We start from the raw sequence: 17,352 nt of genomic DNA, 5'->3' as shown, positions 1-17,352 counted from the left end.
GAAGTTAGGAAAACATTGGAAATAAACCGGGCCATCATTTAGTCCAACTTGGATTGCGCCTATAATAGAATCTCGATATTCGAGATGCCTATTATCCCTTAAACACATGACAATAAAGGTGTTTAAACCTAATCTTGTCAAAGGCTTAGCTGCTACTTGAATCATACCAAAGTGTATGAAATTATAGCCATCTTTCTTATGCTTTTCAATGAACTTGTTATTTAGGAGTCTTATGACTTGGTCGTCTTGTTCTAAGCTGACTGACATTTCAGAGGTTTCGATGGTATATCTATGAAAACCTTAAAGGTTTCTTTCTTATAAATTTCTTGATTAGAGACCTTGGGTAACTTCCAATCATTTAAATCATTTTGGATCTTAGGATAATTGATCTCTTCACTGTTTACAATAGTATCTTGAGAATCAGTGGATCTCCTAGACATGGTTCTGAAAATTGAACTCATTTTAGGGTTTTGATCTAAAGCCTAATAGCAGATTGACAAACCTTATGAGACGTCACCCTAACCCTCTTACAGCCTAACAAACGCCTATCCACGGCTAACAACGGCTCAACCGACAAGGCTCGTGCTCCCAGGCACACTGCTACCTATCCTAGGATAGCTCAAAACACCCAAAACAAACCCAACTTCCCTTCCCGTGGCTCTGATACCAACAACACACACACATATATATATCCATCAAGGGAAAAAGAAAGGAAATCAGTAACAAGGATTCATAGGAGGACATGGCATTAGATAGAATGAGGGAGGGAAAATGAAGTAGCCAACCCAAGAAGTTAGACTTACAACTTTAGTGAGTTCAATTTCCTGTGAGCTCGTGTGTTTATGTGTGTGCATGTGCAACAATCATATCAAACTCCAAAAGCAAATAGTTTGAAGCTTTATACAATCTAGTAAAAGTTATAATATTAAACTAGATAGAAATGAACCTAAAGCAGGATTGGTAAGACATTGATGTAGATTTTTAACTACATTGAACACAATGCTTTCACTTTAAATTATGGTTGTTTCTAAAATTTTACTAAATCACATAAATATTCATAATTCTCCTAGAAAGTAGTAACATATACAAAATTTTCCTAGAAAGTAGAAACACTGCTTCCTTCTCTTCCATTAATAAGTGATCAAATACTCCAAAGGAACAATGTACAGATAAAATTTTAAATCTTGAGTTCAATATCAATATTTTAGTCCAAGTTGCAATGGTTCCAAACTACTCAATCTCTTGTCAACAATCAAAAAATTAATTCATTTTCATTTTTAGTAAGTCAGAAATTTCAATCAATATTAGCTCTAGTTAAAAATAACGGTTTTCCATTTTTCTTTACCAAACACTAAGTAGTCAAAATCAAGGTTTACTTTTTCCTTTTTATTTATTTTTCCTGATATGCAAAAGAGCAATATATTAATAAGAGCCAAAAAATGGCTTACTTAAGTTGATGGTTGATAGGTCAAAAGACTACAATTTTGTAAGGCAGACATCCCAAACACTGAAATGTAGCAATATTTGAGATTTGGAACCATGGTCCTAAATCATTAAAGCATAGAATAAAATAATATCTTAGATCAAAATTCTAACCTTGTCATCAACATCCGTAAAATTTCGCACATAAGTAACTTCATAGCCCAAGTGTTGTAGATATCTGAACATTTTCATGAAGAGAGCATGATTAGATTCTACAAATTATGCTTTACACCTGATTCAACATGAAAAAATCAATCAGAGAATTCCATCAGAACTTAAGTCATTTTTCTTAAGATTAATGCTACATAATCTGCTACATCGAAGTTACACTCCGGTTTGATAGAAAGCATGAAGAGGAAATTTGGAAAATAAACCCTACAGGGAAAACTCCTTTCAGATTTGAAAACATGTGGTTGAAAGTTGATGGATTCAAAGAGCTGATAAAAAATTGGTGGGAGGGCTATAGTGCTCAGGATTCCTTTAGTCATATTTTGGTTGTTAAGTTAAAAGCTTTGAAGCAAGATCTTAAAGTTTGGAATAAGGACATTTTTGGTAATGTCTCTACTTAGAAGCTAACTGCTTTGTCTCAATTGGGACAGTGGAATGCAAAAGAAAGGGAAAGGCCTCTCACTGAGGAGAAAAGGGAAGTGAGAAGGGGGGTGTTGGGGGTTTTTAAAAAGTGGGCAGATCTGGAGGAGATCTCTTGGAGACAAAAATCAAGAGAGTTTTGGCTAGAAGAGGGTGATAAAAACACCAATTTATTCCACAAAATGGTCAATGCTCGAAGAAGGAGACGTTATATGGCCAAAAGTAGGGTGAACAATGAACTGTTAAATGAGGAAGATGAGATTAAAGAGGGGGTGGCTAGCGCTTATCCCACGATTCTTTCCGAGTCGGGTGAGTGGAGACCGAGTATTGGGGAGGATGACTTTTAATTCTTTGTCAAGTGACGATGTTGAAGGCTTAGAGACCCTTTTCTTCGAGGAGAAGGCCTGATGTAGGACAACCCTAGGATGGTTGCCTACACTAAAGGGTAGGTGGGCTAGGGTTTTACTTTTAGGGTGTAAGGAGAGGAACAAAGAATAAATTTGATGGTAGAGAAAATTATAAGATAAGAAATAGAGAGAAAAAAGAAACAATGAAGAAAAAAATGGAAAACCTTAGAGTCTCACTAAGGCCTTCTAGGAGTCTCACCTAGAAGAAAATCAATGGAGTCTCACCATTAAGGGTTGCAACCTTGCAATGAAAGAAAATATAATATTATTCATCAATTCATCCCTTTGATTTACATTGATTAGTCTATTTATAGGTTTCTCTAAAAAAATTCAAAGTCTACTAGGACACTAATAACCTATTATGATTCTAATTCTAATTATAACATCCAAAGTCTACTAGGACTCTAATAACCTATCATGACTCAAATTCTAATTATATTATAACTTAACTAGCTAATTCTAATTAGACTCCAACAAATATCAATAATAATTTAATTCCAAGTAATATTAATCCTACTTCAATTACAACTAATACTAATTCCCTTTCTTGATATATATCTTGAATATTCATCCTCATCAAGGTCCTTGCTGGTTTATCTGATCTATGTGGGGATAAAGCACCTAGATCGGATGGTTTTACGATGGCCTTTTGGAAGTTTTGTTGCAATTTTGTGAAAAAGGAGGTGATGAGGTTTTTTGTAGAATTCCATGACGTAGGGTTTTTTGAGAGGAGTTTAAATGCCACATTTATAGTCTTAGTTCCTAAGGGGTGCAAAAGACTTAAAGGATTTTAGACCAATTAGCTTGGTAAGAGACCTCTACAAGCTCCTAGCAAAGGTCTTAGCCAATAGACTTAAAAAAGTGATGGGTAAATTAGTTTCAAACTTTCAGCATGCTTTGGTGGCAAAGAGACAAATATTGGATGCGGTTTTGATTGCAAATGAGACCATCGATTCTAGAATTAAAGGCAAGTTGAAAGAGGTTATTTGTAAGCTTGATGTCAAAAAAGTGTATGATCATATAAATTGGAACTTTGTTTTAGTATTATTGGAAAAAATGGGGTTTGGCTCCAAATGGATTGGTTGGATTCAGTGTTATCAAAGGTGAATGTTTGGGTTGCCTAGGCCATCAGGCCAAGTAAGAGAAATAAAAGTCACCTCTTGAAACCTAGGCAAGACAACTTCAAAGAGGCAAAGCCTAGGCAATTGCCATGGGATAAGGCGCAAAGCATAGAGGTGATCGTCTTTGACCATAAGGTAAGATTAAACATACTTAGATTATAATTTCATTCAATCTAAAATTGGATTAAACGAAGTATAAGATGAAATATTATATTATCAATCATAGAGATAATAAGATGGGGGGCTATCAATCTAGTCTTTATGGAAATGATGACAATTTTAACTTCAATTATGACAATGATGATGATGCCCAAAACTTCTTTAGAATGTTCAATCTCTTATTTTATTTTATTTTTTTGCTTTTTAGATGTCTGAAAAATTAGGATATGCATTTAGACAGAATGGATATCTCTAAATAATATGATGTTTCTTATGAAGTGGGGTATAATATTTAACACTTTGAATAATTATTACTATTTTTCTAATTTTACAAGACATCATAAAGGATGAAAAATTAATAGTGTTGATTGTTGAAGACAACACTTATATTGGTTGAGTATCGAATAGCTAAATATATGCATATTTTTTATTGCCCTACTATAGTCAAGTTATCGCCTTGTTTTTCGCCTTACGCTAAAAGGAGTCTTATCGCCTTGACATCGCCTTTTGCTTTTGACAACACTGGTTGGATCAAATGGTGTATTTCCATAGTTCATTTCTCTTTTTCGTCAATGGATCCCATTTCAGGTTTTTCCAAAGTTCTAGAGGTTTGAAAAAAGGTGATCCTATGTCCCCTTATATATTCATCTTGACAATGGAGACTCTCTCCCGCATCCTCATCAGGTTGAAGGAGGGGGGGTTTTTTAAGGCTTCTCAATTAAGGGAAGAGAAGGCGCAAGAGTGGAGATCCCTCATCTTTTGTGACGCTAGTAAGGAGAACCTAGAGTACTTGGGTTAGGTGTTTGTGTGGTTTGAGGCTTTATCAAGGCTAAGGATCAACATGGAGAAAAGTGAGATGATCCTTGTGGGGGATGCCCCAAATTTGGAGGATCTTGCAGGGGTTCTAAGTTGTAAGGTGGGTTATCTCCCAACCACCTACTTAGGCCTTCCTTTGGGAGCCCCTTACAAGTCATCTAGGATTTGGGATGTGGTGGAACAAAGATTCCAAAAAAAGACTTGCTTTGTGGAAGAGATAGTACCTCTCAAAAGGTGGAAGACTTACTTTGATAAAAAAACACTCTATCTAGTTTGCCAATTTATTTTATATCCCTTTTTGTCATCCCTAAGAGGGCAACTATTACATTGGAAAAGACTCAAAAAGACTTCCTTTAGGGAGGAGGGGCCTTAGATCAGAAGCCACATCTGGTGAACTGGGCTATCATGTGCTTCAAAAAACAAAATGGAGGCTTGAGAATTAGAAATTTGTCCTTCTTTAATAAGGCTCTTCTAGGAAAATGGTTTTGGAGGTTTGCGAGTGAAAGAAACCCCCCATGGAAACCGGTAATTGTAGGCAAGTATGGGCAAACGGGAGGGGGGTAGTCTACTAAAGAGGTGAGAGAGGGGCATAGAGTGGGGGTGTGGAAGGCTATTAGAAATGTTTAGGAGGATTTCAAGGATAAAACTAGTTTTAAGGTTGGTTCCAAGAACAAGGTGAAATTTTGGAAGGACAAATGGTGTGGGGACACACCTTTGAGAGAGTCCTTTAAAAAATGCTTGGGTGGTAGATGTTTGGGACAACTATAGCTGGAATCCTAGATTTGGGAGACAATTGCATGATTGAGAATTAGAAGAGGTAGAAGTCTTTTTTAGGAGGTTGTATGAGTACTCCATTATTGTGGATTCAAAAGATATTATGGTGCGGGGTGCGGCTGGCTACAAAGAACCGAAACTTCCCAGTTAAGTCATTTTACTCTTCTTTGGCATTTAGGAGGGTAGAGATGTTTCCGTTTCGCATAATTTGGAGCTTGTGGGTACCATCGAAAATCGGTTTTTTTTTTTTTTACGTTGGATCACGTTAAAAGGAACAAGCAGTTGATCATATTCTCCTACATTGTCCGAAGGCGCAATTTTTGAGGCATTTGATTTTTGCTCTCTTTGGGGTTTAGTGGGTGTTGCATTCCATTATTAGGGGGGGTTCTCTTGAGCTAGTGCAAGATTTTTGTTCGTAAAAAGAGAAAGAAAGCTTGGAAGGCTGCTCCTTTGTGTTTGTTTTGTACCGTTTGGTAGGAGAGAAATAGGAGAGTCTTTGAAAATTGTGAAAACATGGATCTTGTGATTAGAAATTCCTTTTTGTACCTTCTTTGGGAGTGGGTTAGATAGTAGAGTGGGGCTGGATCCATGTCGTTGGTAGACTTTGTGGATTGGCTTGGCTCTATGTAAAGCGCAATTGCAGATTTTTGTGTTTTCGAACTTTTTTTGGTTTTAAGTCTCTTTATATACACCGTGTATACCTTTTTCTATTAATACACTCTTTTTTACCTATCAAAAAGAACAAAAAAAAAAAAAAAAAAGGTTCATCCTGCATCACCACGAGATTAAAGCATCAATTACAAGAAGCCTGTAAGGGCTTGTTTGCCAACAGAATCAAAATTACTTTTTGAGAAATGTCTTCATTTGAAAGACAAGAACAACCTAACATGTTCCATTTTGCATCATATTCAATTATGAAACAATATTACAACATTTTCCAAAAAATGCCATTTTCAAAAAACACTTTCAAAAGTAGCTTTAAAAACCTTACAGCTACACAGGTTTTATTTTTTTTGGTATTATTCTCAATTTTTTCCTGTTCTCGAGAACAACAAACATTTCTCGATTTCACAACAAAAGCAACCCTAAATAATCTTTGCCTCTAAAGATGATAAATTCAGAATTTTGAATTGTCACACATTTTCATCACATCAGATAAACCTCTTATTTTTACACTAAACCCGCACATGAAATTAACATAAAAATGAAATCTATATATATATATATATATAGACATATAGATATATCTCTTTCCCAAGCTCCATACCGAAGCGAAAAGGATCTATTGCAGGAAAAAAAAAAAATCAATCTTTGCAGGCTAAAATAAAATGAAATCAAACAACTTCAATGGTTGAGGAACAAAACAAACCGGTAGAGGATGTCAAAGGAGACGGCAGCGCGGGCATGGCCAAGATGGCTGAGGTCGTATGCAGTGACACCACAGACGTACATGGAGACTTTGCCATCAACAACGGGCTTCAAGATCTCCTTCTGCTGAGTCATGGTGTTGTACACTCTCAATTCTGTCATCTCCGCCATCGAAGATACTGCCAAGCTATCTCTCAAAGCTTTGAAGAAGAAACCCTAACCCTCTGAAACAATGGTGACTGGAGAAACAAAAACAATGCAGAAAAAATAGTGACTGGAAGAACAATGCAGAAGTTCTCTCTGTAGGTTTTCAGTGATACATGGATTTATACATAGAAATTGTCATGCCTTCATTTAATAAAGCCTTTTCAGGTTGGATTTTTTTAGCTTTTTTCATAGAAATTGTAATACTCTTTTGATTATTGTACCGGCTAAGATATCTTTCCATGCACCAGTTTAGGTTATCCTAGTTCAGGATTATCATTGGGTCCTGTTTGTTTGATCTAGTTCCACTTTTCCAGTTTTGCTTATTTGACTTCAGTTTCAGTGGGGAACTTCTCCGTCTTAATTTAAATCATTTAATACATTTGATAAAATAAAATAACTTAAAATTAAAAAAATAAAATAAAAACTAAAAATAATCAATTAAATAATTAACTTTTCTTGAATCTCATATCTCTTTCATTTCTCCAAGTTCTTACATAATCTCATAAGTGTTATTTGGATACAGAAGTTGTTTTTTATCTTTAAAAATTAATACTATTGTAAAATTAAATTTTTTTTTTTACATAAAATGTAAATATTTATTTTAGAAATATAATAATTTTAAAAAATTATGACTCAAATTCTAAAATTTTAGATAGTAGCTTTAAAAAAATGTAATATAATTTTTTTTTTTTTAGAGTTCCTCTTTTTTTATAGGAATTGTTACCCATTTCTGTTTTTAAACATAAAAGAGAATTACTCGTTTGGTAGTGTTTTTAAAATTGTTTTTAAAATAGAGAACAAAAAACAGTTTTTTAGAATTTTTTAGAAACAAGAGTGTTTGACAAGATGTTTTAAAAGATAGTTTTTAAAAACAAAAAACAAAAAACTTGTTTGGATGAAAAAAATTTGTATTGTTTTTAAAAAACAGTCTTATTTTTATTTTACAAAAATTTTATAAATTTAATTTATATTAATATGATGAAAATATATATTTTTTTATTCTAGTGAAACAAAAATTACTGTAAGATGAAAATAATTTTAATATTCATTTTTAATACAAGTCAAATAAGTATTTCAATTAAATTTTTTTTCTATGGGCAAAATAAATAAATATTGAATTAAAAGTAGCTAGCAAAAAAACAATGGCAATAAGAGTTTGAATTTTTAAGTCCAACTGAATGGGGTCCATGGTTTTCAGTATCGTATTCTTCTATGCCTCACATAATATCATCACCCAGTATCAGTAAGAGATAATCTTGTATCATCATTTCTAAAAAACAATGGCAATATCAAATATATTAAATAACCCATGCATGTAAAGCTAATGCACCCACCAAGAAAGCCAATAGTGATCCACATCAGAAAGTGATGTAGCCATGTGACTGCTTGATATGGACTATGGAGTCTTATGGTAAGAGTCAAGTGAATTTTCCATGTATGAAAAATTCTACATATCAAAGAAAAATCACAAATCGAGAATGCTTCTCCTTACTCCACTTTTTAAATAGGATAAAGTGCAATAAGACCACTATGGTCATTTTTAGTATTTGAAATGAAAGAAAATGAAGTGGCCATAAAAAAGGTAGAAGTAGAAGAATTACATCATGAAAATCTTCTTACATAACTTTTCTCATTATAAAGTGGGCAATAGTCAAATTAATTATTTAATGTTCTTAAAAGGACCAATGAAATCTATTAATCAATTTTAAAATTGTGTACCAGTACCAATACCATTGAGAACAGAGGCACAAATTATGAATTTAAGCAAACACAGATAGATTTAAGGTTCTAAATTTTCACCTTTTACAATGCAGAATTTCCAATATTACTTCAAAATATCACTATTTCATTTCCAGTTAAACAAATAATAAAACTTAAACCCAAAACAGAGGAAAAACCTTTAAGGTTTAGTATTAGAATTTCCAGAGAAATTGTGATAAAATTTTAAGTTTCATTGAAGTAAAAATGTCAGGATATAAGATCAGATGAAGACAGAGAAAATATGCCCTGAACAACTAAGATCCCTGGCTTGAACATATAGATGGATGATGAAAACATTCAAATTCTTATCAAAACTCTCTCCATGTCATCTTAAAATATACTGAGCAACAACAGTACAAACAGAGCACAACTGAAGAGAGGGTGTTTTTTTCTTTCTTTTTTTTTTTTTTTTTTTTTTTCCATTTTTATCATTCTTGTACTTTCTAATCTTTTTCCATTTTTCTTTTGATGGGTTTGAATTCTTAATTATTTTAACATGATGCTGGAGTTGGTGGTGAATGGCTTTGGACTCTGTTTTTTTGTATGAGAAAGGGAGTTCATATAGGCAGACAAATGAGAGAGGTGATGAAGTGGGTTTTATTGGGAGGGATAGTGACTGTACAGAACTGAAGAAAAGGGGCCTTTGCTTAGTTCCTTTGTCCATGATAGTGGACTATCTTGGTTAATTTCATTTTTTTTCTTTTTTCTTTTCTTTTTCCCATCATTTTTGTCATGAATGCATCACCAAGTCTCTTTCTCACTTCCAGAATTGCACCCAAAAAAAATATCATTCTAATATGATTGTCTATGCAAATAAAATAAGTTTGGCATCCATCCATCCATCTGCAGCAACTGATCAATCATATCTCATGAAGAACCATCTTCTTTCACATATAAATAAATTTGTTCTTTTAAATTAATAACACCATTTTAATTTCATTAAGTGGGTGTATATATATATATAAATATGAAGTAGTGTTCAGAAACTGCAATAACATTGAAGAATATTGAGACTAGTTGGGCATGGGCTTCAGGGAGAAGGGGTTGACATTCTGTGTCTGTATGGCGAACTACCCTACAAAAAACCAAATTATTGTATAGTCTGTTAGTAATTTAGGAATACTTGTAGGATATACCCCAACTTGAGGTGGAGGCTTAGAACTTAAAATAAATATAATATATCACACAGCCCTTGATCCTTCAAGCTTTCCACCAGTAGGCTGAAAGCACAGAAGGTTCATGTATATGGTGATGCCATAGAATCATAGATGACTCAGCTCCTTACAAGATTTAATGGGTTAGAGCTATTCCAATATTGCCAACTCTATTTTCTCCTCAAAAGATCTTGGTTATTAGACCTTGCCCTCCACATGGAAAAACAGAGCCAACCAGATGTGATTGAGCTAATGCTCATCTGGTGCTCAGCAAAAGTAAAAACCATACCTCAAGAACATACTTCAGACCTGAACACAATTAACATAGAATAAATGAAGGGATTAGACTGCCAAACTTAACACCATAGGACAATAAATAACCACAGACCACTGTCATACAAATATACATATATATTTATACTTTAGTTATAGCAAAGATGAAACAACAAGAAACAGGGTGAAATGCGAAAAATGATAAATAAACAAGAGTCCAGGGGGAAGGGAAGGAGGGGTGGGTGGTCACTTGGCCTCTAGATTTTCCACAACCTATTATCACCTCTTGTAAAGATAGAACTAAAATATCCCACCCAAAAAAAGGTATAAAAGCTTCATACTATGAACATGTCAGAACTCCAAAACGTAGATGAGAATTACAGATTAACCACTGAAACAAAAATGGTATATAAGCATTTGTAAGCAGAATTAATTTACCTAGATGGAAAGAATATGATTGAGTGGAAAATAGGACATGGAGAGGGGGTTGTCAAAAGAAGCACACCCAAATCAGAAATAGGCCATCTTTCCATCACGGAAGACTTCACTTAAGCACAAGGGGTGTCCATATTTTATATTTCTCACACCTGTTATTCTTTTTCTTCGACGTAAGAAAAACAAATCCCTTACTAACAACAACACATACAGAAAGATCTAGGCATTTTAAAAGCTTGCACAATCTCTGTCACCAATCTTGCTATATTGCAAGGAACTTTCCAATCCCAGATACAATTTTGTCACAGAATGACCTACATGTGATATGATAGGCTAAGGCATCGGCAATCTTATTGGCTTTTGACATGACAACACCCAGCAACCTCGAAGCTCTTAAAATCTCATTAACATCACATATGAGGAAAAAAATACCTAAATATATATAAAAGGTCTAATACATAGAAGTACATTCCCAACTCAACAATCATACAGGTGGAGTGTCAATATTTGTTTTTTTTAATATCAATAAACATATTGGTGTTCATTCAACGAATCAAGTTCCATAGGTCACTGGCATTTCTTTCCACCCATTCCTCTTAGTTACAGAGAAGGCCAGAGTCAACCAAAAAAGAAAATTCCCAAATCAAATGGGTTCGGAAATTAAACCAGATGCTGAAAATCAAGCATTTCAATCAAATAAACCAACACAACACTTTCAATCAAACGGAGGCATACAATCTATTTTTAAAAAAATAGCATCGAAATATCAAAGAAACTTTCCTTCAATGCCTCAAAAGTCAGATTCCTCTAACATTACAAAAAAAAAAAAAAAAAAAAACCTCAAAACCAGAAGAAATCTCCATGAAGAAGCCGAAAAAATGGGACAGAAACAATGAAAGAAGAGAGAAAAACCCTAACCTGAGAGACGGGTCTCTTCTTCGCGTCTTCTCTACGTTTTGAACACCAGGAGCCTCTTCTCTCTCTATTAACTTCTCATCCACGGTTTTTCTCACTCTTTTTAATTTTCTTCTGTTATTTTGGGAGAACTACGTTTCGGAGCCAGATGGGCCTGATAATTGGCCCAAGATCAACATAATACCCACATTCGCCGGCGGCCACCCCTTCTCTCACCTTTCTCTCATTCGCCGGCAGCCACCCCTTCTCGCAGGAAGCCACACCTCCGGCGACCACCACCGGGCACTCCACCATTACAGTCCGACACTACGTCCGCTGCCACCGCCGGGGTTTTTTGAATGGTGTTTTACAAAACTTTTTTTAAAATTTATTTTCAAAATGGAGAATAAAAACCGGTTTTTTTAAATTAGGAGTGTGTAGTAAGATGTTTTAAAAAATAAAAAATAAAAAGTTTGTTTTAATGAAAACTTTGTATTATTTTTAAAAATGATTTCTTATTTTTATTTTATAAAACTTTGATAAATTTTTTATTTAATAATATGAAATTAAATTTAAGATAGTCTTATTAAAAAATAAAAAATAAATTTATAATTATACATTAGTTAAAAATAAATAAAATTTTTAATTATAAAAAAAAAATATTCTAATGAAAAAATTATTATAATATAAAAATAATTTTAATATTTATTTTTAATATAAGTAAAATAAGTGTTTTAATTAATTTCCCGTTTGCCTATAATTTCGTTTGTTTTTAAAAACTATTTTTTTTTAATTAAATAGAGTTTATTTGAGGAAGCTTTTAAAATTTGTTTTTTGTTTTTAAAAATAAAGTAAAACAGAAAAAACCTTTTAGAGAATAAAGTAAAAGTTAAGGCACATTTCGCCATATTTTTTAAAAAATTATTTTTAAATTAAAAATTACAAAATAGTTTTAAAAAACATAATCAAACAAATCAATATTTTCCTTTTATTTTTAAATTTTAATAAAAACAACTTATACTTATTTTCTAAAAATTATTTTCAATTTTCGTCTTATTTTAAAAAACCATTTTAAAACAATAATGACAAAACAATATTAAAATTTTTTTAAAACGGTTTTCTATTTTTAAAAACAAAAAACCATTTTTAAATCACATGATCAAACTCAAGTCTTATTTTCATTGGTTTTTATAGACAATAGAAAACACACACTCGTCAAAATTAAGTTTTAGGATTTTCCAATAGATATTTTGAGAACAGTCTTTGACAATATTATTGGGGGATTGGGTGTTGTGCCTAGTCTGTTCTTCTTTTGATCAGAAAAAGGCAAGGAAAAAACAAAGAAAGATCATCACAAGCCAAATGTAAATAATATTGGGGGTTTATTTTGATTAAGAAAAGAATGTATATCACGGGCGTCTGCACTGTATGTGGCAGAAATAATCCTAGCTGACAAAATTGAATCTCCAACAAGAGACAAACTCATTAGAACAAAAGCATAAAAGCCATCAAGAACTCTCTATTTCCAGAGCCTGTTCTTTGCCCAAACATAAAACGGGCTTGGAGTCAGAAAACTGAATTGCTTATCTGAAACAACAAAATCATGGGAGAATTTTCTTTTATAAATGGGCTGATGGAGCCCCCACGCCGCCTTCTCTGCCTTCTCTATCTTGCAATAAACTAAGACAAGTTTTGTGCACGCATCAAAGCTTCTATTTTCTCAACATCTTCTGGAGTATCAACACCATGAGCATCATGATCAACCTTAATCACCTGCTAGAGAAGTAAAATATAAGCTTCTAACCCAGAAAGCAAGTTAAAAGGTTGCTTTTCCTGGGGATGGAATAGTTTGCAAGGAAATTCTGCTTTTAGTCAAAAGAATCTGGCCATCTTGCATGAATGACTTATAAGGAGTACCAAACTGGATTATATGAGTTTGAGGACGAGCATAACAGGTTTCCATCCCCAAGTCAAATAATAAATCATTTGATTATTATTTTTTTGCCCTAAGAGGGCATCGTCACTAAACAAATAGAGAACTGAAGATGATACAATACCTTCATCTTATACCCATTCTCAAGGACTTTAAGCTGCTCCAGGTCTTCTTCTAGTTGCAATGGAGTAGGTGAAAGCTCTGGATATATCCTTAGAAACTGGGCATCATAGCTCTGGCTAGACAGAATAAAGTGTTGGCATGAGGCATGCTGGAATGTATTAGCACAGAAAGATATATGCGTAAGGTTTTTTGAACTTATAGTTAATTCAATACCTGGATACCAAGATGGAGAAAATATGGGAAGTGTGGATTGACCTTCCCTGACCTGTGTTCGTACATGGAGGGATACATGAATGTTCTGAATGTAGCTGAGAACACTAAAAATAATTACAACCAACCAAAAATATACCATAAAACTCACTTGTTATAGGGAATCAATCCTCTTGAAAAATAGATTGCATAACCTCGATTATCCACAATACATTTCACTCGATTTGGGTCAGATGCATCTTCAGGTTTTAAAGATGTGACTGCAGTGCTAAATACTGCATCAGGAGCTGCCTGCAGAACACAAAACTAATTCCATCAATTCAACATTTGAAAATGGAAATGTGTAACAAACAGCAGAGTCTAGATATGAGAAACAGACACCACCTTAGCATTGTAATCATATATGTTCCAGGTGGTTGGGACATATTAGTGTGATGGATGAAGAGAACAATATGGGAAACAGAAGTCAATCCTCAGGATGCACAAAATGTGAAAAAGGAGAATGCACAGGAAACAAGAAAAAAGAAAAGGAGATGTTAAGGAATGGCAAAATAACATACAAGAATTTTGTCTTGCGCTTCTTATGGTGTTTACACAAGATTCACATCAGTTTCCAAGAAATTCCTTCATGTTTAATGAACATGCTCATTTTGGGGGGAAATCACATTACATGGATATTGCTTAATTTAATGCACTATTTTCAATTGTAGCCAAGACAAGCTTGTGATTGATTTGAAAGCTTCAACTGACATTGATGTCCTCGATGAGAGACAGAGAGAAGGGAGAGAAAGGAGAACAGGCAGACCAACCATTGTTATTCATGTCAGTGCTTATTGGTGTTTTAAAGAGATCAAAGAGAGGGCAAGCCAGCATAGGGATAATATGGAGCTCCATTCATTGCTGTTCATTAGGCATTTGAATGCACAATAGAATCACACAAGAAAATTGGACAGTGTTTTTACTCTTTGCACTTAAAGGACATGGAGGAATAAAATAACCGGAAATACTTGAAAACAGAAGAAAAATTAGATAACGGAAGGTAAAAACACCATTGAGGAAATGCATCATATTGTATCCCAAAGTTTTGCCTACTTGCATTTAATAAAATTAAGACTAAGAAATCCCTTGTGTTGTTCCCTATAAAAAGGAGAAGTGGATGGATTTAGGTAAATGAGAAAACTTTGTTTATTTAAGGTAGTTAACCCCACTTTCATCAAGAAACTAAAGTTCAAAACAGGAATAAATACCTGTAGAGCTTTTACTACCCCATCTATAATCTCTGGTTCAATAAGAGGCTCATCTCCTTGAATATTGACAACAATATCAAAATTCTTTCTCAGTTTTTTGAGAGCCTCATTGCAGCGTTCAGTTCCTAACAGAAATAAACAAACAATCTAAGCAGTGATAATAATTCAAGCACCAAAAAGGAGACATTAAAATCACAAAAAGGAAAATTCAGAAGCCTACCATTTCGGCAAGACTCTGATGTCATTATCACATCAGCTCCAAATCCTCTACAGCATTCTGCTATTTTCTCATCATCCGTAGCCACAACTAGACAAGACAAGGATAGGTATCATAAGTTACAAACAAATTGAGAGAGAAAATTTTCTGTTGCCAAAAATGTTTGAGAGCATGTTATGAACACAAAGGTTCCATTTCAACCTCTGAGAAATTGGGAAGCATGGAGAGAAATGTTGGAACTAGGCTCAGTACCAGAATTCATTTTCAAGAATTTTTCCATCATTTTCCTTTCCTTTCCTTTCCTTTCCCTAATTCTTTCCAATATCCAAATGGAGCCTAATCATTTCAGTAATTTCAATAAAAAAATCAAGCACAACTCCCCAACCTAATCAGAGCAATCAAAAAGCCTCTAACATTTCTATTGGATACAAATAGCTAATACACATTTACTAACAAGTCAGAAGAAGATAGATTCTTCCTCTGTACATGACCCAAATAGCATTTTACATGGTTTAATCTACTGTCATCATATTCATCAGCAGTTCTCATAATGACTTCAACACAAACACAATGGCACCCATGACCCATTGTTTGGAACACTGAGAATACCAGTATCATAGATGCAAAACCGAGGAACAGACCCAAACAAAATACAGAGTGATTATTATCTTAAAAGGGTAATGTCTGCTAAAAAAATATGAAGCCAAAAATCTTAGAAACAAAGCCCAAAGAAAAATGGGGTTGAATTAGTGGTCATACCCAGTTGATCCAATGTGGTGGCAAGTTTTGCTCTTTCCCAGGTTCTCTGAAAATACCAACAAAATAGTCATAGAATGCTAGGTAAACCCAAAACGAAAATGCTTTTTCGGATGTTTTTTTATTACAACAGATTAAACAGAAAAGTCATTAGCTTTCGGTCACAAAGCAAATGAAAACTCCCCCTTTGTAAAATTAAATTTATGTTGCAGCCTCAAATTCAAAAGAAAACAAGAGTAATTACAGTGGAATGAATCTGAATTAAAGCGAGAAATTTTCTTAAACTGTTCCCTAGTACCTGAATCATCGGCTTTCCGAGGAGGGGTACGAGAGGTTTGCCTTCAAACCGAGAGGACGCGAAACGGGCGGGTATGATACCCACTACTTGGCTCCGAAGCTTCACCGATCGCCGGAGAGTGACCAACGCGCAAGCGCCGGCGACGGCTGCCCCGGCTAAGATGCCGCGAATGATCCATGACCCGGTGGTGGCGTCAGGGTCGGATGAAGAATTCAATCTGGGACTCATGTTTCAGTGATTCTGTAAGCTGTTTTTGTTAGGAGTACGGTGGAACGACGAGGCGCGTGAGATGGAGTTGGGTAAGTGCGCGTGCTTCTGCTACGATTTCAGGATGATAAAACGGCGTCGTTTGGTTTGTGTTGAATACGGCCGGGGCATATGGGGTCGTTGTTTTCTGAGTTTAATGTTTGTACACCAAACAGATCGACGTCGTTTGGGAGTCCGTGTCCCAACCATCTCATTCAGTTTAAAATTGCTGAGGTTTTCCGGTTATCAAAATCCGGCGCTTTGTTTATTTTTAGAATGCTAGCACGTGAAGCTCGTTTTCGTTCTTATTTTAGAATGGCTTGGAAAAAGAGTGCTTGTATGGTTGTCAATTAATAATTGAATGTCTTGTTTCTTTAATCTGTAAGTTTTGAGCTTCCTTTTTATCACAGGGTAGGTGTTTGCCCCTTGACTTGAACGATAGTGCCAAGGGCATCATGGGTGAGCACTTTGCACCCTTGAAGACCTAAAGAGAGAAGCAAGATGGAAACGAGGCTAACAATAAGTAATGAGCAGGTTAGGTGGTGTTGTTAGGACAACTTACGTTGTTGGCATGATACGACATGTAGCAATGTAGCACGAGACTCCACATATTGCAAAACATTGCCTAACATGTTACAAACCTACAACACGTTGTAGCATGTGGCATGACCCATCTTGGCCAAAATTCAAATGTTTAATTTTGGGGTGCTAGTATTTTTTTTTTTTCAAAGAAGAGGAAGCTTTTAAAGAGAGTATCCAAATAGAATTTTGATTTTTCATATTTTTTGTGATTAATAAAAAATCACTATTCCTTAAGCACTTAATATCTACTCAAATCAACTTGGAAATGACTTAAAATACTCTTTAAAAGGGGACGAGTTGC

General features: G+C 34.4%; 2 protein-coding genes across 3 annotated transcripts in view; both read right to left on the bottom strand.

Annotated features, from left to right (window-relative positions):
* Positions 1 to 11,700, bottom strand: part of LOC117924092 (cysteine--tRNA ligase 2, cytoplasmic-like) — a 28,944-nt gene extending 17,244 nt beyond the window's left edge. The window contains exons 1-3 of one of the 2 annotated variants that reach the window (XM_034842646.1): positions 11,464 to 11,700; positions 6,717 to 6,954; positions 1,597 to 1,660 (exon numbers count right to left, since the gene is read on the bottom strand). In XM_034842646.1, coding sequence (XP_034698537.1) covers positions 1,597 to 1,660; positions 6,717 to 6,886 — 234 coding nt within the window. In that variant the 5' untranslated portion in view covers positions 6,887 to 6,954; positions 11,464 to 11,700. Of the gene's footprint in view, positions 1 to 1,596; positions 1,661 to 6,716; positions 6,955 to 9,968; positions 10,121 to 11,463 lie in introns of those variants that run through there. The other variant, XM_034842647.1, reaches the window with a different exon arrangement.
* Positions 11,701 to 12,804: 1,104 nt separating this feature from the next.
* Positions 12,805 to 16,643, bottom strand: LOC117923392 (3-deoxy-manno-octulosonate cytidylyltransferase, mitochondrial-like). Its single transcript, XM_034841652.1, has 8 exons — positions 16,224 to 16,643; positions 15,929 to 15,974; positions 15,173 to 15,259; positions 14,953 to 15,077; positions 13,857 to 13,996; positions 13,709 to 13,760; positions 13,497 to 13,607; positions 12,805 to 13,212 (listed from the first exon to the last, which is right to left on the bottom strand). Exons 1-8 carry the CDS (start codon positions 16,449 to 16,451, stop codon positions 13,120 to 13,122), a joined length of 882 nt encoding a protein of 293 aa, XP_034697543.1. The 5' UTR covers positions 16,452 to 16,643; the 3' UTR covers positions 12,805 to 13,119.
* Positions 16,644 to 17,352: the final 709 nt, after the last annotated feature.

This window comes from Vitis riparia, chromosome 10 (assembly GCF_004353265.1).
Source record: "Vitis riparia cultivar Riparia Gloire de Montpellier isolate 1030 chromosome 10, EGFV_Vit.rip_1.0, whole genome shotgun sequence".
NCBI lineage: Eukaryota > Viridiplantae > Streptophyta > Magnoliopsida > Vitales > Vitaceae > Vitis > Vitis riparia.
The sequence above is the reverse complement of the archived record's forward strand: the minus strand, read 5'-3'. Positions and strand labels throughout refer to the sequence as shown.

Bases quoted from the DNA above. Each gene is read 5' to 3' on its own strand.
- LOC117923392 (XM_034841652.1), bottom strand. From the start codon at position 16,451: ATGAGTCCCAGATTGAATTCTTCATCCGACCCTGACGCCACCACCGGG. The intron at 15,975-16,223 runs GTACTAGGGAAC...TGGTATTTTCAG, and splicing joins TCGGAAAGCCGATGATTCAG to AGAACCTGGGAAAGAGCAAA. The intron at 13,213-13,496 runs GTATTGTATCAT...CTTCTCTAGCAG, and splicing joins AGAATGGGTATAAGATGAAG to GTGATTAAGGTTGATCATGA.